General features: G+C 38.2%; 2 protein-coding genes across 15 annotated transcripts in view; both read right to left on the bottom strand.

Annotated features, from left to right (window-relative positions):
- Nucleotides 1-26,082, bottom strand: part of LOC5571296 (serine/threonine-protein kinase N) — a 370,020-nt gene that overhangs the window by 30,257 nt on the left and 313,681 nt on the right. For 9 of the 12 annotated variants that reach the window (XM_021840137.1, XM_021840142.1, XM_021840131.1 and 6 more), the window contains 2 exons: nt 10,788-11,772; nt 10,525-10,730 (listed from right to left, as the gene is read on the bottom strand). In XM_021840137.1, the coding sequence (XP_021695829.1) occupies nt 10,525-10,730; nt 10,788-11,772 (1,191 nt within the window). The remainder of the gene's footprint in view (nt 1-10,524; nt 10,731-10,787; nt 11,773-26,082) is intronic. The other 3 variants (XM_021840136.1, XM_021840141.1, XM_021840139.1) reach the window with 1 other exon arrangement.
- LOC110675370 (polycystic kidney disease protein 1-like 3) overlaps nt 11,944-26,082 on the bottom strand; it is a 34,388-nt gene continuing 20,249 nt past the window's right edge. For all 3 annotated transcript variants that reach the window (XM_021840144.1, XM_021840147.1, XM_021840146.1), the window contains 5 exons: nt 21,560-22,114; nt 13,829-14,104; nt 13,590-13,769; nt 13,170-13,524; nt 11,944-13,105 (listed from right to left, as the gene is read on the bottom strand). In XM_021840144.1, the coding sequence (XP_021695836.1) occupies nt 12,132-13,105; nt 13,170-13,524; nt 13,590-13,769; nt 13,829-14,104; nt 21,560-21,952 (2,178 nt within the window). In that variant the 5' untranslated portion in view covers nt 21,953-22,114 and the 3' untranslated portion in view covers nt 11,944-12,131. The remainder of the gene's footprint in view (nt 13,106-13,169; nt 13,525-13,589; nt 13,770-13,828; nt 14,105-21,559; nt 22,115-26,082) is intronic.

The raw sequence follows: 26,082 nt of genomic DNA, 5'->3' as shown, positions 1-26,082 counted from the left end.
ATCAGCATACTTTATGCATGTTAGCGCGTACAGTAATTATTTTTCAAGTTAATATAAACTATCAAGACTGAGTTTTATCACTTTGAAAAGCATGCTGAAAAGTCATCATTGTTGCCAAAACGAATGACGGGCTACTTAGCCTTAAGGAAATTGTTAGAAAAAATGATCCTATCGCGACTCGACTGCTGGGTCGAATCAAACAAGATACTTTCCAGTACCGTAAATTCGGGTGAAATTGATCACAGTGTCACTCGATTTTATTTCTTCCTAATGGAGCACCCATATCAATGTAACCTGCAGGAATGAACGTTGTTTGTCGTAACCATTGTTGAATTGTGTGTTGTGAAGTTTTTTGCGTTAAAGAATGTTTATTTCTATGAAAATAATGTAAAATTCCAAAACCATGTGCGGTGCAGTATTGACAAACATTCATAAACTACAAGTTCTAAACAAGGATTTGAGTATAGTATATACACTACCCGCCATAAGTATGGAATCGCATCATCTAGTATTGCAACACCTCAATTGAATATTGCAGCACCCCCCAAAAGGTTTAGCATCACCCGTAAGCTATTACACTAATGACGCAATATCTTGGAAACCTTACTTTCTAGAAAGCTGCGGTCTTCAGCAAAGTTGTTCAGAAGCCTTACGGCGTTCATCAGCTGAAAATTTTAATGCGCCATTTTGCCGCTACGTGGCGCTAGTGTGCATGTAATTTGGTCATATTTTAGACGGCTCTAGCTCATGAACCTGATTACTTAGAATGTTCGTGTCTTCAGCAAAGTTGTTCAGAAGTTAAATGCAATGTGAGGCAGCACTGATTGGTTAGCAATTTTGCCGCTATGTGGTGCTAGCGTACAGCTGAGAGAGGAGACAGCTCACTGACAGTTGGCATGTTTTTTTGCTCTCTTATAGTGGTAAGCTCCATCAAAGTTAATACGCCAATCGCGTATTATCCTCGATTTTACTATAGTAAATATACGCGATTGGCGTCGTAACTTCGATGGAGCTTACCACCATTAGACTTATTTCTTTAGTTCTTCGGTTGTGCACAACGGTCTAATGATCTTATTTTGGTCAAAATCATTCACTCATTGTTGTTCACTGTGAAAAAGGTATGAATAAAAAAATCAATAGCTGTTTGCCAACATACGACTATATTCAAGTATTCAACTTTTTAAATTAAGCAGTCATCGAAGAACACCTAGAAAGTTTAATTACCTTTACCTAAATTCTGACGGTATTTTACGCTTTGCTCTTCAAATGTGTGGTTTTCCAGTGTCAGTTTATGACAGGTTCCCTTGCCTTTTGGGAGCTCGCAATCTAAGCCATCTGTCTCCTCTCTCTCAGATATGCAGGTAGATTTGGTTATATTTTCGCGGGCTCTAGCACATGATCTTGACCACATAAAATGTTCGTATCTTCAGCAAATATTTAGAAGAAGGCATTCTTACGAACCTGTTTACTTAGACAAAATTCAAAACATTGTAGAATATAATACAGTGAGGACCCGATTTTGTCAGCCCCTCGATGAATTTTAGGCTGACAAAATGGGGAACCTGACAAAATCGGGTCATTTTGTTATGTTCCTGTTTTTCAAATTTCTACGTGTTAATGATTGCTTGTGAACCGCGTCAAGAACTTGCATGGACTTTTAAGAGTTCATTAAAAAATAACGTAACGCAAAATTTGTCAATTTTAGACCCCCTTTCACCTCCACGTAACAACTTTTGTATAGAAAATTTTAAATTTTTCTTTGAACCGTAACACTATGTAAGACCCCCTCCCTCCCCTGTTGTGTAACGTAATATTTGAACGGTCCCTAAGGGGTGTATGACCATTGGCGTAGCCAGGTTTTTTCTCCAGGGGGGGGGGGGGTCTTGAGAAGATCGATTCTTAACATTTCATTCACGATTTTCACGACCTAACGATCATTATACATTACACTCTTTTTGCAAACTTTTTGCAAACATAAAACTATACAAGATACCCACCGTATTTTTTCATAGTAAGCTAAGTAAAGTCCTAAACGCGTCTTATTTCAATGTTGAGTGACGGGTCTATTTAAAGTCTTGCAGATTTACCTATTGGAAAAATTCCAAAGATTCGATTCGTTGTGGTCCCTTTGATCACCAATTTTGCATTGTCCAGTAAAACAAATGGAATCAACCTGAGTTCTAAAAATTTCTCACAGAACACAGAAATTCCTAAAGAGGTTCATATTAAAATTCCTCTTGATTTAGAAACTCCTTCGAAATAGCATAAATAATTGCCTCGAAGCTCTTCTTTTAATTCATTTTAGTATAATTCAAAGAATGTTTCATACGGAGTTTTCACATAATTTTTCCAAAACATTGTTTTAAAACTCAATGTTTGGAAATGGAATGTGTGTAAAAATATTTCTTACTGTATGAAAACCAAGAAATTTTCTTTAGTTTAGGGATGATTTAATGCTTCAAAATGATTTTGGTGAAATTCCTAGTCAAGTTTCTGAAAATCTCGTGAGCAAATTTTGAAGTTTATCTCGAGACATACTTAAGATAAAAATGGAATGAATTCAACAAGGACTAAAAGAAGATAATTATTGAAGTAATTACTTGAAAAATAAAAATATTCTATTAGAATTTTGAGTGAAGTTTGTGGTCGAGTTCAAGTTCAAGCAAAAATCAATTTTAATTTGGACGCAAAACCCTTTCGGTGTACCCAGTATGTTTCTGGAACAATTTATGAAATTATTGTTTGGAAATTTTTGAAAAAATAAGTTTCAACAGGAATCCATAGATTAATTTTTGAAATAGTATTGAGAGAAATTCTCGGAGGAATTCATGAATGAACCTACACACATGTTTTTTTTGTCATAGACTCGGCTGTATGAATCTCGTTTTTTTTTTAATTTTAAGAATGACTTAACTAGCGAGTTGCCTAGTTGCTAAGTAACGAAACACAGTTTTACGATACTTGAGATCGCTGTACATAACTCGTTTAATATTTGGCATATTAAATTGAGTTTTTATGGAAGAATTTTTAGAATCACCTCTTGAAAACACCTTTAAATTTTGTTGAGGAAGCTCTGGAGAAATTCGAGGTACAGCCAGGAACGATTTGTAGAATAATTTCAGGAATAATTGGAGAATCACGTTGGAGAAATATCTGGAGGATTATAATAAAATTAAAAAATACGAGGAAATACGAGGAGTTTTATCCGATTACTCTAATGATAATATTCTGCTGACAATAAATTTTGTAGAACCTTTTTGAGTTTCCCAACAGATTTGATGAATTCTTCGAAAAATTTATGGCAAGAAGTTTTTCAAAAAGCTGATTGTTTGGAATACTCCATAAGTTTTCCAATATATCATCATGCAACAATTATATAAATATGAGTGCTGGAGACAATCTTTTATGAATACAAACACATGATAAATTCCCGTAATATTGTTTTTAGCATCGTCCAAAGGGGAGGAGGCATTCCCATTGCCCCCTCTGGCTATGCCCATGCGTGCACGACATTAAACATCATCATCATTTTTTATGAAAATATGGTAAAACATGGCAAAAACAATTTTTTGATAAATTTAAAATAGCGGACAAAATCGGGTCAAAAAGCTGATAAAATCGGGGGCTGACAATATCGGGTCAGTACTGTATAATTGTTTACTATGTGTTAAAAAAATTCAAAATTTGACATTTTTTGTTAAAATAGGCTATATTTAATGCCTTAAGGAATCGTACACAGTTTTAATTCAAAGTTATTTCCAACATTCAGTTCAAATTTCGGATCCATCATTTCGCTAAAAACAGAGCCACCCTCGTCAAAATTGCTAACCAATCAGTGCTGCCTCACATTGCTTTTAGGCTTCTGACCAACTTTGCTGAAGACACGAACATTCTTAGTTGTCATGTTCATGAGCTAGAGCCTGCTAGAATATGACCAAATGACATGCACACTAGCGCCACGTAGCGGCAAAATTGCTAACCAATCAGTGCTGTCTCCGATTGCTTTTAAGCTTCTGAACAACTTTGCTGAAGACACGAACATTCTAAGTGGCCAGGTTCATGAGCTAGAGCCGTCTAAAATATGACCAAATTACATGCACACTAGCGCCACGTAGCGGCAAAATGGCGCATTAAAAATTTCAGCTGATGAACGCCGTAAGGCTTCTGAACAACTTTGCTGAAGACCGCAGCTTTCTAGAAAGTAAGGTTTCCAAGATATTGCGTCATTAGTGTAATAGCTTACGGGTGATGCTAAACTTTTTGGGGTGCTGCAATATTCAATTGAGGTGTTGCAATACTAGATGATGCGATTCCATACTTATGGCGGGTAGTGTACCTGAAAATTTGTGAGGATGCTTGAGATATATCCCCAAACTAGATTTCATAACCGAAACTCGTATTAATTGCTCATTCGGTGGAAATAATTGAATTTCTGTTAGATATCAGGAAATTCCTTAGGAAATTGCATACATTTAGGCGTTTTCCGCGTAATTCTTGAAATTTAACTATTCATTATTTCTATAATTATTGTATTGTTAAGAATTTAGCAAGCATATTCGGATTCAGGGACCTCAAATTTATTATATAGAGTTGTTTTGAAAACTAACAAGAATCGCATTGACAATTGATCAATTTCACCCCGAAATGATATTCTCCGATTTTTTATTTTAGAGATATTTCTTAGCACTAAAATGACATTTGTTATAACATATCGGTACATGAGTCAATGAGACTCACCTTCGTACTTGCTTTCCTACATTCAATTGTTTGGCATTGTCAACATTATAGAAAACGGACAAGAAAAACCGTAAAAAATGACCAATTTCACACAAAATCACGGTACTCAATTTGGTATTTGCAAAGGAAAAGAAACAAATGATTGTCTAGCGTTGCTTTCATCAGATATTTAACTAGCCTTTGCAGACAAGGAGCAACTGCCTTCAGTTTTTCTGGATATAAAGGGCGCTTTTGATTCAGTTTCCATAGATATATTGTCAGAAAGCCTGCACAATAGTGGACTACCTGGAACATTGAATATTTTTTTTAAACAATTTATTGTCAGAAAAGCGTATGAGCTTTACTCTCGGCGAACTGACTGTTGGAGAGCAGGTATATCACACACCCTGTAGCAGCGGTGTCTGGAGGTAAACATATTGTAATATAATATATATTGTAGGAGAAGGAAATTGTAATATATACCCAGACAGTGAATAAAAGAGAGGTGCTGACGTGATAGTGATATCAGTCAGTAGCCTGCAGTGTGGAGCGGAAGAGCCTTGTTGTTTTGTAGTTCGTCTATTTCAACACTGACAACCTCCAGAATTAGTTATGTGGGCTTTTCCCACGGCTCATGTTTAAGTCCCTTGCTTCATAATTTTTATGTTAAAGATGTCGACAACTGTTTGGAAGAGCCATGCACGCTGAGACAACTTGCAGATGATGCTGTGGTCTTTCTTAAGGGCAGCCGATCGGAAATTTTACAAAGACCATTGCAAAATTCCCTTGATGATTTATTCACTTGGGCTAGAAAATTTAGGGATCGAGTTTGCGCCACAAAAAACTCAACTGGTTGTACAGTGATACCTCCATGAGTCGATGTTCCATAACTCGATATCGACTCATGGAACCATACTAAAACCAAAATTTCATGGTTACTACGATAATCCCCTCAAACTGCTTTCCGAAGCATTTGTTTCCACTACTCGATATTTCCATGAGTCGATGGTCCCTTCAGATATCGACTCATGGAGGTTTGACTGTATTTTCTAGGAAGCGGAACCCAGCCTAACTAAAGCTTAAGCTTTTGGGAAGAGACATCGACCAGTCTTTGACTTCAAAATACCTTGGCGAACCCATATTAGGTATTTAACGGGAAAATGCCAACAACGGATCAATTTTCTACGAACAATTACCGGAACATGGTGGGGGTGCTCACCCGGATGATCTCATTAAACTCTATAAAACAACGATTCTCACTGTTCTAGAGTATGGCTCTTTTCGTTTTCTCTCAGCAGCAAACTGCCACCTGATTAAATTGGAAAGAATTCAATATCGTTGTTTGCGTATCGCCTTAGGGTGTGTCAACACATTATACGAGTCTGGAGGTACTGGCAGTGGTAAACCACTAAAGAATCGATTTTGGGAGCTCTCGCTAAGAATACTTATTAAGTGCGGAGTAAGCAACACACTCGTTATCGACAACATCGAAGAAATGCTCAAACAGAATACTCAGTCAAAATAGAATACGATCTGTCCATGAAATCCAGGTCAACATCGATTTATTATAATTCCACGTATTTTCAACGAAAAGTACCAGAATGTCGATTCCTAAGGAGATTTTACATTTACATCCCCTATTAATGCATCCACCGTCTTCGGTGTCTCCAATGAAAACTCTTCTCAGGGTGGCCACCAAGTTTCCATTTTGAAATTCCCGCTTTTTTCCCGGTTTTCCCGGTACAATCACCAAAATTTTCCCGGTTTTTAATTTAGCTAATCAAAGATATTTTAACTCAATTTCTAATCTTTCTATTTCTTCTTCATGAAAATAAAGAGTTCTACAAAGCAAAGAACACACTTAGGATGAAACATAAAAATCTGTTAAATAATCCACAGAATTCGTACTGTGAAATATGATTCAACTTTTTTTCTGTCGAACAACAGCGGTTTCAACATAGGTAAATTGTCAAAAATTCACTGAAAATTCGGTAGAAGTTAAAATTTTACAAAAGTCTGTGAAAAATTAACTTAAAGTTCGGTGAAAGTCCATCTTTTTACCATATACCGAAATTCACACTGATAATCAGTGAATTCATTAGGCGGCCATGTTTACAACTGCGAAAAAAGATTAAATTCCAAATAGCTCCCGTTGTTGAATGTTTTCATTTCAATCATCAATCTTGTTCGCGCTATTTAGGCGGAAGAACTATAAAATTCCAATAATGGAAACAAGTCATCACCAGAAATTTAAAACTTACTGAAACGTATGCTAAAATCTACGAAATTGAACAAAAAATCCACAGAAAAATTGTAAAAAATAACACCCAGCTTTTCGGTGCTTTTGACAGCTGAACGTTTTCTAGCTTCACGAACGGTTACATATCACCGAACGATTCATCGATTTTTTTTGTTCCTTATTAAGGTGATTTTGAGCGCATACGGCTAGTTCATCACCATTTGTCAGAAAACCGCCAGAAAGGCTGCTTTTAATAAGGAGTAATTCACCAAAATTTCTGCTGTTGGGATTTCGGTGAAATCGCACAGAAATCTGTGATTTATTCTTAGTGTGAAGTTTAAGATGAAAATTAAACATAGCCACACATGTAGAAGCATGTTATTTATTATTTCCTTGTCGTTTTTTTTTAAGAATGATAAATTAGATACTTTAATTGATTGTAAGAAAAAAAAAATGATTGAACCTTGATTCGAATCATCAAGTCAAAAAAGTTTGAGAAAAGTTTAAAAAATGTTATTCCTGGCAGTAGTGGAAAGATTTGAAAAATATTTCAAATCCTGGTTAGCGATTTTGTGAGCAAAGTGAAACATGTTTAAGACGCATAGTGTAAAGATTTTCCACAACTTCTGGTTTGTATATTTATAGCTCAAAAATGTTCGTCGTTCAACATGATTTTCCCGGTATCCATTTCAAATTCCCGGTTTTTCCCGTCTTTTTCCCGGTAGAATCGAATTCCCGTCTTTTTCCAGCTTTTCCCGTTTTTCCCGGTTCGGTGGCCTTCTGCTTACCGAAAATTTCAAGGACCTTGCACGGTTTATGTTGCTGAGCTGGCAGCAATCAGCTTCGCTTTGGGGATGATCTGCAACATGCCCGTAGATCACTTTTTTATCTTCTCAATTGGGGCACTTCGATCGATGAAATCTGTAAAGCATGCATCTTACTTTCTTACAAATATAAGAGAGCAGATGTGTGCACAGGTCGAAAGATCATACAAGATTACCGTTGTGTGGGTACCCTTACACTTCTCAATTTATGGCAATGAGAAGGCGAACTCTCTCGCAAAGGTGGGCGTTGAGGAAGGTGAGATTTATGACAGAAGAATTTTACACGATGATTTTTTTTTTTCATTTTGCACGTCAGAGTTCTCTTCACGGTTGGAAAGGGGTTGGCTAAATGGCCAATTGGAGCGGTGGTTATATTTTAAAATCCCTAGAGTTTGCTTGCGAGCGTGATGGAAAGGTTTGGATGTAAGTCGGGATTTCATTCGCGTGATGTCAAGACTTACGTCCAACCATTATTCGCTAGGTGCACATTTGCATAGGATGGGTGAGCAATATTTGTAATCGGTGTGCTTCCGGTTATGATGACGTCGATCACGTAGTTTGGCAATGCCCGTATATGAACGCCTCCAGAGTGCAACTAGTTGATACCCTTGCGGCCCAAGGTAGACAACTCCATGTTTCAGTTAGAGATGTGTTGGGAACCCATGATTTCATGTATATGGTCGCAATTTGAGATTTCCTTCGCTTGTCTGGTATAAAAGTTTTATTATCTTGTGTTCTCTTCCTCATTTTTTTTTCGTGTGTTATCCCCTTTGTATTGGATTGAGGATCCTGCCCATCCGGCAGACGAATACTGATACGATATTGGTACCAACGCCACGATACGAAAATCGAGCGATTACGATATATCTCCCGGATAAGCTGCAGAGAACCCGAAACCCAATCCTTACCATGTCCTTCCTTCAACAATAGTGATTACTAACCTCAAGCTGCCAAAAGTACTCTGGCTCTATCCCGTAATAATTTTGATACTAAAAAAGTAAATTGTAAATAATACAAAAATAACTTTCGACTCCGTAGAGCGTTAAACGCGATTGAGCCTCAAAAGAAAGGAACTAACTAGTTAAAAAAGCCTCGAATCCTTTCATAAACAAACATTTAGTTTCTTTTAGGCCAAGCGAAAAAGGATTGAATCAATTATTGCCCTCCCATTTATTTCAAGAAGCAAATCTCGAGTTCCACTTCAGCTACATCAGTCCACAAAACCAAGAGATTTTCATGTTATATGTTTTCATAACAATGATTAGAAGTAGGGGAAGGGGTGGTAAAATGAACATCATCTTATTTCTGATAGAAAAACGAGGAATTTGTATAGTTCAAACGCACAACATCAAAAACAGGGATGTAATCTATAGCAGCTACATGGATTCAGACTAAAATAGCTAAATTTTCACATATTTTCATCGCTATCAAAAAGCGATGCAAATGATCATTTTACCTGCACTGTGTGGGTAAAATGAACACCATGCAAAATACGTGAGCAAAACACATATTTCTGAAAATTTTCATTGCTTCACCAAAAATACATCCATTAATGACTGGAACCCATTCAAAAAGAATTCTAAAGGTATCAGATTTGACATCATATCATAACGATATTCACCTCACTGAAAAACCTCTAATCTTGCGACCTAAAAGTTACGTCAGTTCTAATTTTCAAACGTGGTTTTCTAAAATCATAGTTTTTGTTGATATTTTCACTTCAATTGACCTCCGTATCAACTCAAACACTTAGATTTATGCTCTAAATCGTCTGTGCGTGATAAAAATTCATCGAAATTTGTTTTTTCTCCGTAAAAGGCACGGTGTTCATTTCACCACATCTGTTCATTTTACCACCACTTCCCCTAGGTAAAATAGCATGGGCTTCCGTGTTACTTAAACTGTGTTATCTACTTCGGTTTTATCTAGAAAAAAAAATCCTCTATTCTCTGTTATCCATTCGACACATTTAGGTTCATTTTTTCTTATCTTAAATACCATCTGTGCATCTCATGATATTGAGTAATTGAGTGATGCGGTCCTAGTTAAGAAAACCCCTTCTATTTTGTGAATACTACTTGCTCGTCAGAGTAATACCTTCCACCGTTTAACTATTATATTAATCAATAAACCAATTAATAACTTCAAAACCAACGAAAAATAATTAGTACTCATAAAACCGACGTTCACTTCAAACAAAACGAAACAAAAAGGGATGTAAATTCACAACCGAAAACCAAAGAAAAACAAGCTCGTACAAATTTCCGCGACACTCCGTACAATCGTAGGGACGGAATGGAAGGTTCGCGCGCGCGCACCCCGTTCTACAGGGTCACTGAAAACAGTGCGGATGGTGGATGGACAAATGGACATGGGGCGAATCAAACTGCGCTACCAACACCACGAACGAAAAAGGAAAATGAGATTCCGGCATTGACATTTACGCGCGTTTCGGTGATAAGGAGCAAATCGTAAAACCGCACAGGTAACGTCAACCGATGTCCGACGACACAAGCTGAAGTCCGCTTCGGTTTATTGGTTGGTTATTTGTTGTAAGGAGACCAAGGGGAATGAATGGCATGACGAATCCGCAACACCACACCGCGATTAGAGCCGAGGATTAAGATGTTGCGCTCGAATGAGACTCGTGAGATAATGAAATCCCTGCGATTTTTTGTTATCGTCGTTCTTCGAGGTTTCCCTCGAATGAAATTAATCTGAAAACCGAAGGGGCTGTGTACGTACCTCTTGGTCCATTTTGCTAGAGGCAGGCGAACCGATTTGCTGCTGTGATGGAGGTGATGGCATCGGAGGTTTCTTCTGGCGGAAGCTGGGTGGGGTGCTGATCGACTGCGGTGGCTGCATCGGTCGCATTCCCGTCGGGGACGTAACCTGATTCTGCAGCGAGTGGGATGAGGGACTCTCCGGTAGGACGGCGACACCATGGATTCCTGAATGAAAGTGTTGGAATTTACGATCAGTGATAAGCGAAATAAACGCGATCTTACCAAGCGGTCTTCCGCCACCCAATCCGACAGTGTTGAAGTCGGCTGACTCACCAAGCGTTTCCACCGGGTCGTTTTCCGTCACTATATCAAATGGTGTCGAAATGGTGCTAGCGGTCGTAGGGGTAGTGATCATTGGCTGCGTTCCGGCGGTTCCTGCCGCCGGTGTATTGGTGTTTCGCTTCAGCAATCGTCCCCACGTTGCTACGTTGATGTTCATCTGTTTCGCCCGGGGAATGTTCTTAACTTGTTGTTTGTTAAAGATCATCCGCTGACGTTGGAGCTTTGGTTTGCGCGATATCATCGGGTTGAGGAATTTGATCTCTGCAAACAGAAGACCCTGCGGTTCCAGCTGCAGAGCCATCCCGTGCCGGATATCGTCGATGAACTCTTCCAGGCGTAGGAATTTGACCGCGCACAGTGATCGCCAGTCCCTCCAGTAGACGCCAATCTCAAGCTCTCGCGATCGATCTAGATCTATCGAGAAGCGCTGATCCCAAGCCTGTTGGGAGCATGGCCTCCACGACGTTTGACCCACGGTGATGTTGTCTAACTTAATAACAGCCATAATCTCCGACGACGTCTCGTCCTTCACGCTGTAGCTCTTGGACGAACTTCGGCTGGTGACACCCTTGACGAAGCTTTTCAGGTCTCCCGGACTAGAGCTGGAATCTTTATCGCGTCGCGATCGCCCAGGTACGTCTTCTAGCAGGTCTTGGCAGCCCATCAGGCGAACCTCGAGCTTACCGGTTACGGCGGCGCATCGACTGAACGACAGACTGTGGGCTGGTTTCCCCTGGGCCGTACCCCGGAACGGATGCAGGGAGGTGTACTGGACTGGAACCGGACTCGATGCTTGCACATTTTGTAGTTCGGCTTTGAGCTGTATTGCCGCCTGGGAATCCTGTGGCAGTTCTAACCGTCGCAGTTCGAGGGCTTTCCGGAGCAGGTCAAGCTTGCGGGAGGATTCCGATAGGCGGGTTTGAGCCTGTGGGGTAGGGAATGAAGGCATTTTGTAAGTAATTTGTAAACGCATTGATAAATTGCATGCAAATTGTTTAAAGATAATGAACTGTGGAACACTTCAGGAAGGGCTTACCTTTAATAACGGATTTTTATTAGAATTTGGGGATGTGATATTTTTAAACAAAATGTCCAGTGAAATCTACTTCTGTATTCATCTGCGCAACTGACTGTACAATTCATTCCGTTTACCTTATGTATTCTTACAACTAAATGCTGCATAATGGCAATTGAAATCGAGATGAGAAACTTAAACAATGAAAAAAGCAAATGCATTTCTAAAAGCAATATTTACAAGGCGACCGAAAAGCACTCTTCCATTTCCTACAATTTCATTTGGTTTCGCAGGTGAAGTTTCTTTCGCATGTCCACAATGTTGGACGGCGTATCATCGACGGACATGGCTCGCTCCCGAAGGCTACCATCCCTCTGCCGCATCCATCGAAGGCAGTGTTCGCACTGACATTCCGGATTCCGAACCGGTCCCATGTGGACGCCCGGTTTCCGTTTACCGCTGATCAAGCTACCGAATCGTCTAGCCAAGGCGAAATATTCGCTGGTGTAGCCTTCTATCGGGGACAACGTCCTTGGAGGAAACGTCGACGAGCCGTTCGCAGTCAGCAAAGCTTGCTGAAGCATTCGTTTGGACGCGTCTACGTTCGACTGTGCCCGGTTCGAGTTGCTCTTCACCGTAGAAGGACTAGAATCGCTGTATTCGTTTTGCGAGTGAACCGATTCGTTCGGACGGGATGGACTATCGAACACGAAGCTGTGATCGGACTCGGACAAATTGTTGTCCGACTCGCTATGGCGACGATACTTCGGGTTGTGTATCTCCAGCAGTTTTCGTTCCACCGAAGGAGACTTCCACGTCTGATCACCCCACACTCGCTCCATCTGGTGGATTCGGTAGCGATCTTCACTGTTGGCGTATTCAAAACTGTCCGAATGCGTGACATTCGTACGGCTTCGATTCAGATTCGCCGATTCTTCCAGATCGCCCACTTCGTCCAGGCCGGCTGAAGCGAGAGCACTCGATAAACTGCTTCCCGTGACATCTCGTTTCGCCGAATGAACCGAAAACGGATAGTTCGAGCTTATGTTATCATCACTCGGATCGCGCTCCAGGTACTCCAGATTGGCATAGGTCACCGCTTCTTTCGGTTCACCGAGGATCTTGTTGAACAGCATTTGCTTGGATTCGCTGATTTCATCCTTCGTATTGCTCCGCTTCACACTTTTTCTACCCTGCGAATCGGTTTTCTTCAAACTCCCTACGGTGGATAAGGTATTCTGATCTGAAAAATCCGAAATGCGAATTGAAAAAGGGACTCCAGATAGGTATAACATCAAACTACCAACCAACAGCGGTCTGCTGAATCATCCGTCGCGGAACCTCATGCTTTCCGGCTCTTTTGTGCCGCAGTTTCATCTCCTCCGACTCGAACACAGTCGGATGAGACACATTGGAGTTGGCCTTCAGCTCCGCTACATGGCTGGTGTCGAAACGACTTCCCGATGCCGACGATGGTGATGCGGATCGGACCGACGACTCATCTGACGACGAAGAAGACTCGGCATCCGATCCCGTGCAGTACACATCGATGTGTACCGTTCGGGGCTTCTTCTTGCTGTCCTTGACGCTCGAACGCTGCGATTGGAGTGTATTGCTCGGGGAGAGAATGTTCGCCGGAGAAAGGGGGGACTTGCGAGGTAACTGCAAACAATCAAGGAAGGACAACGCGTTATAAGAAGTTCAAGAAAACGCAAATAACTACTAACAGAGCCGTATTTTTCTTCTCGGCGAGTCGTAACCGGCGACAGTAGTGCTTCGGCAGCCTTCCGCGACACACTCCGCAGATCATCGCCACTGGTTTGAACGGTTTTGTCTTTGGACAGCTCAATGTCACTCGTCTGGCAGCTGACGTCTTTGGCTTCGTAGATCTTCGATCCGTCAAGCGACTGGAAACGACGTTACATGTTTGATAATTTTAGAACAACCTAAACGAAAGCGGAGGTACCTTTTCCGGAAAGCAGGTGTACTTGTCGGCCGTCGTCGTGTTGAACACATTGTTGGTGGTGGCATACTTGTTCACGCTAATGGTGGGCTCGTGGATTCCTCCAACACCGGTTGGCAGGAGATCCGCCGTTAACACTATACTACAGGTACTGGTGCATTTCGGGAATAGTGGCGACGTTGCGAAGGCAGTCAGAGTTTGTGGCGGGGCTAGCAGATTTAAGGATTTTGGTGCATCTTGTCCGCCTGGGACTGTTTTGGAGGTCTCGTCGCTTGGACTCTGTTTTAGGATTGATAAAGTGTGGGATTGGAGTTATAGATTTCCGAACGGAAATCATAGACAGCGTTGAGTGAATGGACGGACGAAATACTGCCAGTTAACCATTAATAATTAATAATACCCCTCAACATCACCAGATCGGTGATCAACATCGATGACAAACTCTATAGTAGCGTGCTGCCTTTGCCACTTTGCGAAGGAGCGAAAAATACTAAGCAGGGAGGAAACGAAAAATTAGCGAGGAAGATTCGGCGCAAAATTCCATCAAAAAAGTGTGCCAACACAACTCCGCGAGGCCTGTTTGATGCGGGCGGGACACTCAAAAGTTCTTTTGAAGCGTGAGTAAAGGTGAGCATAGCATCAAAAAAAAAAAAAAAAAGAGAGAGTGTCAGAAAAATTCTCGCATTTTTTCGCACTCTCACTCGAATTGCTTGAGGATCTATATTGAAAATTTTGAGGTCACCCAAACAACGTATAACAAAATCACCTGGAGGCTTTATATGTGCAAAATTTCACTTATAAGATGTCGCGAAAAGGCCTTCTACGTACAAAAGTGGAGGCGATATACGTGCATATATTATGTGATGAATAATAACATACAATGCGAGTGTATAAATATTCTACCGAACTAACCTGTGATCTTATGCGACTTAACTTATGATAACAAATGTTGATTTGACAGCTGCTACGGATTGATTCGACTTACTTTGTACGAGTGTACGAGACGAAATAAAATGTACAAATGAACTCAGAGAAGAAGTGTTTTATGCGAGGAAACCCATCAATCTGACGAGTTTATCCACGGTGTTGTGCGGGTTTGATGTAATTAGTATGAATAAACGACTCTTTAATGAATGTTCGAATCCTCTGAGCAGAATCTCAAATAGAGAAACTTTAAAGTAGATGGAGTACCGTGTACCTTTTAATTCCGCTCCTAAATGCTTATCTTTGACAGATACGCGTATTTCGACTACCACTTGCAGTCTTCTTCAGTGTCAGTTACTCGTATCCACGATACGAGTAACTGACACTGAAGAAGACTGCAAGTGGTAGTCGAAATACGCGTATCTGTCAAAGATAAGCATTTAGGAGCGGAATTAAAAGGTACACGGTACTCCATCTACTTTAAAGTTTCTCTATGAATAAACGAGTTGTAACGTGCACTTTCATGCGATTTCTGGTTGTCTGGGCAGTTTTTACCTCTCTGAAAAACGTCAAAATCGCCTCATTTTTGCATCGCAGAGGAGTTTCTGTCAAGTTGTGTCTATTTATAATATTAATTTTTGTTAGCTATATGTTTTCGTTGCAAGATTTTGATCCTTGATATATGGTGATAAAAAATTCCTCATATGCATCTCGAGCTCTGTCAAGAAATAGCAATTTCCAGTATTTGAATCCATTCGCACAGTAAATAAATTTGCGAATATGGAAGTGAGAAGTTTTATGTTTGCTCCTTATTACTGTTACGTCTTCTTCTTCTTTCTGGCGTTACGTCCCAACTGGGACAGAGCCTGCTTCTCAGCTTAGTGTTCTTATGAGCACTTCCACAGTTATTAACTGAGAGCTTTCTATGCCAATTGACCATTTTTGCATGTGTATATCGTGTGGCAGGTACGAAGATACTCTATGCCCTGGGAAGTCGAGAAAATTTCCAACCCGAAAAGATCCTCGACCGGTGAGATTCGAACCCACGACCCTCAGCTTGGTCTTGCTGAATAACTGCGCGTTTACCGCTACGGCTATCTGGGCCCCTGTTACGTCTATAAACACTAATTACGTGGTGTATCAAAATAATGGATAGCGCTGAACGATGCTCTATATGCACATAGTGCTCATTTAATGCAAGCATGCATCAGGAACATGGATGTATCCAAGTGGGAAGTCATTGCTCGCTTTTGCAGTCTTTCAGCTAGTGGTCAATCAATCAACAGTTCATAATGAATCTTGCGAAGAATTTTCCAAAAAACTGCCAAGTTAGCTGCCAACTGCCATCTTCTATCTTTTATCTTTTATGTTTTACCTTTTTTATTTTATCTTCTATTTTCTATCTTATATCTTCTATCTTGTCTCTTCTATCTTCTATTTCTATCTTCTATTTTTTATCTTCTATCTTCTACCTTCTATCTTCTATCTTCTATCTTCTATCTTCTATCTTCTATCTTCTATCTTCTATCTTCTATCTTCTATCTTCTATCTTCTATCTTCTATCTTCTATCTTCTATCTTCTATCTTCTATCTTCTATCTTCTATCTTCTATCTTCTATCTTCTATCTTCTATCTTCTATCTTCTATCTTCTATCTTCTATCTTCTATCTTCTATCTTCTATCTTCTATCTTCTATCTTCTATCTTCTATCTTCTATCTTCTATCTTCTATCTTCTATCTTCTATCTTCTATCTTCTATCTTCTATCTTCTATCTTCTATCTTCTATCTTCTATCTTCTATCTTCTATCTTCTATCTTCTATCTTCTATCTTCTATCTTCTATCTTCTATCTTCTATCTTCTATCTTCTATCTTCTATCTTCTATCTTCTATCTTCTATCTATTAAAAATGGAATGTTATTAGTATGTCACGAAATAACTTGAGTACTGGTCAACAGATTAATCTGATTCTTTCACAGTTAGGTTCTTGAAGTGTTCCGACGTGTTGGTGTGTATAGAAAGTCGAAAAACTCCAAGGAAAAAAAAATAGGAAATCAGGCGTAGAAAACTGTCACTTTTTTCATACTATCAAACAGCCTACTTCGGGACGAAACAAGGTACCTATATTATAAAAATCGCAGCTGGAAGAACTTAGTCTTCAGGTCAAAGTATTTTTTTGGGAATTTTCCCGAGTGTTTCTGTGGCATTTCTACACAAATTTCATAAAGGAATTCTGTTCAGAATCCTTTTACAATTCATATATGGAATCCTGATGGAACTTTTATTGGAACACAATACCTTACCTAATGAATTGTTTGAGGAATTGCAGCAAAGAACATAGTGAAAAGTTTATGAAGATTCTTCCAAGTATTCGTCTAGTATGGCTCCATTGCAATTTTTTCTGCATTTTTTTTAAATAATGTCTTCATGTATTCCATCCAAACTCTTCAAGAGTTAGGGTGAATTGTTGTATTTTTGGCAGCTATGCTCTCTTCGTCATAGGTTTTTTTTTCAAAACTATTAGGCTCAAAATTTGCATCAATACTTCTATCATATTTGAATGATACTGAGTTTGACCATGCAACGTTACTCTAGCGTATCAAATTATTGGTTCTACTTATAAGGTTAAAAATCATAATCAGGTTTCATCGCATAAGACATTTAGATTCCTTGGAACAAGAAGCTTATTTTAGAATGTAATCGTAATACTTTCGATGCTTAGAAGTCATTATTCGATGCTTAAAAAAAGTATTGCATTTTGCCATACACAAAAAAACATGTAAATTTAAGCTTAAAATGATACACATAGAGATAATGCCAGATTTTTCGTAAAATGAACCCCGATAATTTGCATTATTTATCGTCCAAATTAGCGGGGGTGCACGGTATGCTATTTTTTTTTTTTTTTAACTTGCTTAAAAATATTGATAGATTTTCCAAGTTGAAACAATCTCTAAAATTCAATCTAGATGTTTGAAAATATTACTACTTACTGAATTGTTTTGATTGTGGTGTTCTCTTCAAGATTCCAGATACACTCCCGTGCAAAAGCTTGGGTTTACCCCCCCAAAAACATACAAATGTGTTTTGTCCATATACTGTCAAAGATTGTGTATATCTACACAATTTTATACCGCTTTTTGAGATTTCTGAGATTCATTTAAATCGAAATTATTGTCAGCAGAGCTAATTCTAAATTTCCAAAGAAGTCCTCCAGATAATTTTCTAGAACTTTTATTTATTTACTCTTGAATTTTCCAAGAGTATTCTGAGCGGCTTCATTTGACACTTTTTCAAGGATTATAGGAAATAATTCTGCTTTTAACAAAGGAAAAAACATACATTTGATAAACTAAACTTTTGAAGTACTCAATCTTAAAATACTCATCAATTTGTTGAAGCTTTTTGCAATTATTCCTAAAGAAATTGAGAAAATATTTTTCAGCAATTTTACTAAAAACTTGTGGAGTATTTTTAAAGGAATCTTTGAAGAACATTACCGAGGATACCTTCAAGCATTTTTATGTCAGAATTTCCAAAGAATTACCAATAGGGTTTTTTGAGTTTTTTCTTGAATTACTTTGAGACTTATTAAAGCTATTCTTCCAGGATTTTTTTTAGAAAATTATAAATGTAAGAAAACCCTCATTGAACTCTCAAAGATATTTTCACAGGTATCTACTGACTATGTTTGGTATTTCTCAAGACAAGGATCTAATGGAACATTTATGGAGTAAAATATTCTCAAGACAATGGTTGTATGATTCCTAAAAAAATATTGCGAGTGGTGAAGAATACGTAGTGCAATTTTTGAAAAATTGCAAAACAAATCTTTAAAATTGTTTTTCTGGAGGAATCTTTGCATGAATTCCTGGAAATAAATCAAGTTATAACATCAATACCTCTGATGGGATACAGGAGGTTTTTGTACCTAGAATAGTTTAAAATTTCTTTCGAGAAAGCTTTCGAAGCAGTTTTTATAGGATATATGCAGCAATTATGGAACTATTTTTGGATGATGATGTTTCTCCTGAAGCTTCTTAGAAATTCATCCGGAAATTTATGTTATCCAATTCCTCCCGTAGTTAGTTAGTTAACTGTATCTAAAATATCTCACATTATTTCCTCCGGGACAATGTGATTTTCCTAGAAAGTAGGGACGATGGGGAGTTATTAACCGTAGGAATTAAATAATTTTGAAACTTTTTTTGGCTATGCCAAACACTTGAAATAACTTATCCCCCTTGTTACTCTCGATTGAACATAAGAGACACTCTAAATCCCCTTTTTAAGCAAAAGATTAGAATGCATAGAGGATTTGGATGAATTTATAAAAAGTGGAAGGTACCAGAAGGAAAAACTTCAAACAAATACTAGAGAAAGCTCTACATGAATTCCGAAACGAATTCTTGCGTAATACTTTAAAAGGTCGGACATTGTCTTCCGATCTATAGTGAAAAACTTCCCAAAGGCTTTAGTATTGTACTGCTATAATCAGGGATTGAATCCTGAAAAAAATGAGAGAATCTCTCACTTATCGCTTATCTGCAGCACATCATGAGAGCCTGTTTATCGTATACTGCTACAGCTCTGATTAGATCGGGGGAATAGCAGCGCATGATAAAACCCCTCTGGACATAGAGAAAGGATTTTATCATCGCTCTCTCTTTGGGGCTCTCGTTCGCTGCTCTAATTTGTCAAAATTTGATGTTATACATTGCCGATCATGTACCGCTACAGATGGAATGTTTTCTTCGTTTGCTTTGATCGTGCTTCAAAATCAATTGAGGACGAATTCCGCAATGCCTGATTGTAATCTAAAAAGAGCGATTATACCAGTAAAATATTGAAGCTTTGTTGCGGAGGTCCTTTTGTAGTTATGTGAGAATTCTCGAGAGAACTTCTGTCGAGTCTTTAAAAGAATACATATTAAAGCGATGCTTAGAGAAGCTCGAGAGTTATTTCTGAATGAAATGCTGGTCAAATCCATCTTAGGGTATTCTTGAAGAAACTGTTTGAAATTCTTTTATCTAACTGGGTAGGGTGAAATTTGTGGGCCATGGAACCACTATCAAACGAATATTCATTTTTATTTTCAAACAAAAGCCTTGCTGAAGGTGTATGAGTTCGAACTTTACTTGAATTCTTTATATAACAAAGTATTATCGTACTTGCCTCACAACAATGACATATTTTAAACTGAACGCGAGCCAAGAGTGAACTGAACGCGTTTTAATTTTGCACGTGAACGCAGTAAACATTGAACTCTCGTGGAATATTCAGACGCTGCTCACGAACTCCGTTCACTTTAAAATGCACAGTGCAGCACAACACTTAAAAACACTACTTTAAACTACATTGAATTCATGTCATATACAATGTATGTAACCTTAAATGTCCCTTGACATCTTTAGTTAATCTTTCTGCTTTTAAATTTGTTTTAAATTCGCCATGCAAACATTTTTTTGTTAGCGTTCATTTTCCAGCTCTTTTGAGTTCAAATTCAGCCTACTTGATCTCTAGTTCAAAAATTTTAACTGGAACGCAAACTGAACGCGTTCAAATGCAACACTGCCTCACGTTTTACGAATGCAAAAATGGAAAATTTAGCAAAGAAAAATCGAATCACTAAGCAGAGAAGAAGGTGAGGAAATAATTGCAGAAGAAAAACTGTGTGTAGTTTGTATGTAAAAGTAGTAAAAAAAACAGAAGTAAATTCGTTCAAGAATGACTGAGTCCTAATCACGTTGGGTATTCACACGTAATCGGAACCATACCAATCTGAGGTCGTAAGGAATGATTTGTTGCGAATATATTGCATTATCCTAGAATTCTGCCTGTTTAGATGAATAGTTTATTTGTTCTCGTTATGTACTTATTTTGTTTTACGACATATAAAAACATTTTTTCACATAGTTTTATTTCCATTAGCAGTCCTTCGCAGATACTAATTCGATTTGGAATAAAGAAGTGTTAACAACGATTATTTTCGAGAAAAAGTATCTACACTTAAACAACAAGAGGGCTGATTCACTCTGTCCCAGATTTCAATACAGGTCGGACTCGATTATCCGGAGTATCGATTTTTTTTTTCACTCCGGATAATCGAATCCTCCGGATCACACGAAGAAAAATAAAAATCTGCGATAAAAGAACTTAAATATTATCTTTTTTCGTTGTTTTATTTATATGATACGGGGCGTAGCTAGAAATCATTTCTAGGAACAGTAGGAGTTTTGAAAAGAAACAAAATTTTGACCAACATACACAAACACACTTTTTTTAACTCCCCCTTTTCTTAAATACACTCAAAACTGCAAAACAATTCATCTTGTATATTGCAATACCAAATTATTCCAAACTGAAAAACAAGAACATCAAAAAAACAAACTAAGGATAATCGAGATTAAAATTCCGGATAATCGAATCCCGGATAATCGAATCCGACCTGTATTTATAATTCTCACGCGAACATTATCGCAAGCAAAACAAAGTTCGTCAAAACCTCCTCATTTATGACCCTCGTGTGTATCGCACGTGTTTCAAACGACCTGATCATCATGTCATAATACGAGCACGTACGATCAAAAGAATCAAATCATAGTAAATGTCTCACATCATACCTCTATGATGTTCCACTCTAATACCGCCCACAACCCGAGAGGTAGTATTTCAAGGAAAACATTCCTTCGACATTCATTAGAATCGACCAAATCGCCTACTAATTATCTAAAATCCGTCCATTTCACTCAACGCCACCTACGAGATTTCGCTGCTCCGGTCCATGCATCTTGAAACAAAGCGCCCTCACCTGTGCAGACGACTTTGCTGCTGTACTGGCCGAAGTCGCCGTTTTCGTCTGGTCAGCAGCCGTGGCGGTAAAAATAGTCGAACCATCCTGTTTGAATGTCACACCCCCACCGTCACCTGCCGCCGGAGAATAATTACCGCCGACTCCATCCGTTCCATGGGGAGCACTAAATTTATAGATCACCTTCACAGGTTGTGGCAGCTTTGGGCTGGATTTGGGTGAATCACTTGCACCTGCACCAACGGAATTACTATTGGCCACTGGATTAGATTCGCCTTCGGGTTTCTTCTGGTCACTGGTGGCACTGCTCCCCTGGTGTGACAAGGTTAGCTGCGCATGCACTGTCCACTCGGCCGTAATCTCCGGTGGAACCGAAGTCGAACTGCTAGTCATGACTCCAACAATGTAGAACAATCACTTTAATAAACTTCAAATTCAATGTCGAGCATTTCTTCCTCGCAAAACAGGCATGTTCCACAATCATCTAGACATCCGTCAGTTTCACTCTATGTCACCACCGTCTTTGTGGAATCGAAAATCACTTCAGCTACAGAGCTACAACGAAAACAACAACGGACCTACATGTGACAATGTTTTTCCGACCGCGAAACACCACTTTGTGAATATTTTCATCGCCATCACATGCTCGTGCACTAAATGCACGGTGCTTCATTTATCGTTGTTATTAAAAAAATAAGCCATGAAAACTTTAATCGTGAGTTTGTTATGCATATAGTTGTTCTGCACCAACGGTTAAAAAAAATTAAAAGATCGTTTGATGGATTTTTTTGTTACGCCCTTTTCTATATATAACCTTCAAAATCGTTTTAGTATTGTCAATTCTCTATAACTCGATTTTGAAGGGACTGTAACCGTTTGGTTACAAATTGTTTTGTTGATAGTGTTGTTTGTTGGACCCTTCACGTTTCTTGTGCAATAACAGAAGGAATACCACAGGGGGGTATATATATATTGATAGGGTTCAGTGCCGCTGCAAATAGATTTATTTGCTACCAATGCTGCAATATGGCAGAAAGGATAGCTAAAGCTAAAAATGATTTGAATGACGGAAAGTGGGAAAACTGAAATTAGAAAGAACGGTTATTGCCAATAGCTGGCCTCTTTTAATATCAGGCGTCCGTGTGCTCAAGACGTGGTTTTTAAGTGCAGTGATTTTATTTCGGGATACATCCTCCCTGAATTGAAATAATTTTAAAGGAGTTTGGGTGGACACTAGGATGGCCCATAATGATCGAACTACAAAAAAAACTTAAGGAACCCCTCAGAAATTCTCGTCTATCATTTTGACAAGTTTATTCCATTTAGTGTTCGTTTAGTTGATGTTTTGATGAAACTGCCATTTGTCTTTAGCTTTACCTTCACAATAACCCGAAATCTCTTTATCGGTCGGATCTGCGGCAAATAAATGGGACAGTTCAGGTGCATACATCAGGACACAGCCCTTAAATTTGGTCTACACTTGAGCATACAACTTGCTGACACAAAATCTGGCCACATTATTCTGCATTTGTTTCCCATTTGAATGTCTTCAATTCCTAGAGATGAATCCGTTGCACGGTATTGCGTGCGTGCGGCGCCAACCTTTTTGGCAAAATCGCGGATCGAGTTGTTAGGATTTGATTTAAAAGTCCTGATAACCCCTCTTGCTTTATGGCTTGAGATCCGTCGAAATAGTTTCGCGGTGCTTTCTTTGAACACGCCACTCAGCAATTATTGAAAAACCTGACACTTTCGTTATTTTAGATCCTTTTTTTATCTTTGTTAACAAGATTTTTAGTTATAATAATTCTTCGAGCTGTTTAGTAGAAAAGATTTTTAGCCCTGGGTTAGTTCATCTGGGGACCAACGGATTTACTTCCCTTACGAATGAAATCGTCACTATAATCTTTTTAAGGTCATAAGTGACAATCTTGGGATGGGATTCGATCCCAGGTTCTCGACGTGAGAGGCCTGAATTCTAACCACTATACCAGGTCCGTCCCCTATTTTAGATCCTGACTAAGATGGGTTTACAAAATTTTTGTGCATAATAGGGCGATATTCAAAACTGAAAAGGCAATAGATGACTCTTTTTCAGTGGTAGTAAAAACGAAATCCTGAAGCAAAGAAAGCACAATGGAAGATGAACTAAACACAAAAAGTTATGTATTTATATTACGCTTGATTTCTAATCACTACTTTTTCGATCCAGTTTCCTAATTGCAAGTAATTTACGTTTTTCATTATTTTCCATACGTTTTGACAGTTCACCGACTACCATTCTTCCATGCGCTTGTGTTTGAAATTTGATAAATTTGAGAATCCAGCGTAGCGCGATCAGTGAAAGGAATACAGCACAGATAAACTGAATGTTCGAAGGGTTGTTGGCTGTACTTTTTGCCACTGGCGCCAACTGTTAGCGATTAAGATCAAAATAAACAGTCGTTACCCTATTATTTTCCTCCTTTCTTTGTCCATATCAAATTTCTCTAAAGTACGTTTAAATTGTGCTGTGAAAAAAATCATCAGAAGTTTTTATATTTATAGAGCACACATAGACTGTTTTCTAAATTCGACCACTAGAGTCGTTGTAAGAACCAAAACATTTGTTCCAATATATGGAGGTTACATTATATCCAAGCAGAATATTTTTCCCTGATTTTGTTCCAAATGAACCTGAAATTTATGTTATTCACCTATTTCATTCTTATTTCAATCTTTTTTTTTCCTGTTTTATGTTTTTTTTTGTTTTTGTCAATTTTGCGTCACAATTAGAACAGAGCCTATTTCTTAACTAAGTATACTATAAGCACTGTCATGGTTTTCCAGAAACTTTTCCAATTTCTTGAACTTCCCTGAGGCAAAAATCTCTCCGTCAAACACTATTGAAATGTTCATAGAACAATAAACCTAAAAGCAATCTCTGCCCAGGGATATGTAGCCGATTTACTTTAGTATTTTTGATAACTGGAGGAAACTTCAAATATTGTTTTACAAGTTTACGCTGGAAGAATTCCTGAAAAGTGCTTTTAATATTGTTCGATTTAATTCAGAGGTTCAAAAAAATTCAAGACAAACCTGGAATAATCTTGCGGAAATATATGGAGAATTCCTAAAAGGTTTCCAGGATAAACCTCTAGTCTAGATAAACATTCGAGCATTATTTGAAGTATGGCTGAAGTGTTTCAGAGATTCACCTTTAAAAAATGGTGGAATCACTGTAGCATTTCTTTTCGAAAATCCCTGGTGAAAAGCGTAGAGCTAGAGTTTACTGGAATATTCCTTGAAGAAATGTTGAAATATTCCTGGAAAATCCATGGAGGAACTCTTGGAGCAGTTCTAAAAGGAATACCTAGATGAGTTTTTTCAGGTAAAAGGTAATCTAGAGCAGTCCATGAACTTTTCTAGTACATTGTAATCAATTTTGTCAACTTATGGGATCTCTGAAGAAACTACAGTGAAACCTCCATGAGTAGATATTCTATGTCTAAACCATACTTAAAACAAAATTTCATGGTTACTACTTTCCAAAGCATTTCTGTTCCATGAGTCGATGGTCCCTTCAGATATCGACTCATGGCGGTTTGACTGTACTCTAAAATTATGGGAACAATAATTAAGGAACTCAATAATAAATTTCTGTAAGAACCCATAATAAAAGTATTGAAAAAAAAAATTGTTTGAAGGTTGTGAAACAGAATTAATAAAGAAATCACTAGAGAACTTCGTTAAATAAAATAGAACTATCCTTGAAGCACTTTCCACGAAAACGACCCTGAACGAATGCCTGGTATAATTACTGGCGATATTCTAGAAGAAATCTCAGGATGTATGCTTGATACATTTTAACAGATTCCTAGGATTCTTCACAAAAAAAAAAAATCTGGTGGAATTCGTGAAAAAGTTCTGGATGCATACCTAAGAAATTTTGTGGAAAAATCACTGTAAGAGCTTTCTTAAGAAATGTGGGGAGTTTGATTCTTGAATTTCTGGAAATAGTAGGTATTTCTCAAGTTTTTGGACGAATCCCTGCATGATTTTTTGATATTATTCTTTAAAAAAACATTATAAAAATTAGTTGTTTCCTGGTAGTAGGTCAAAAGTGTCGTTAGAATTTTGTGTGCCGAATCATTTTTACAAATTTAGGCCCATTTTTTTATTTTAAAATTTTATTTATTTAGGAATTTTTCCGAATTTCCGTTTAGAATACCATTAAAAAATCAACCAAGATTTGTTCAACGATGTTTCTAGAAACTTCATCAAATTCATGCTAAGCTTATTCCTGAAATTGCTTTAGATAGTCCTCATATCTCCGGAAACGTATACCCTGATTCTTACATAAAAATATCCAAAATTTTTTTTTTTAAAGAGTGCCTCTAGAAATTAATGCTGAGAAATCTTGAATCTCTCAAGACAATGAATTTCAAGCTTTTTGATTCATTTAGCCCAAAATACATCCAGTGATTCTTTCGACGATTTTTCTAAGAATATCTACAAGATGGATGCAAATTCAGGACTTGCTG

The sequence above is a fragment of the Aedes aegypti genome, chromosome 2 (assembly GCF_002204515.2).
Source record: "Aedes aegypti strain LVP_AGWG chromosome 2, AaegL5.0 Primary Assembly, whole genome shotgun sequence".
Lineage (NCBI taxonomy): Eukaryota > Metazoa > Arthropoda > Insecta > Diptera > Culicidae > Aedes > Aedes aegypti.
This window is presented reverse-complemented; position numbering and strand designations above follow the sequence as displayed.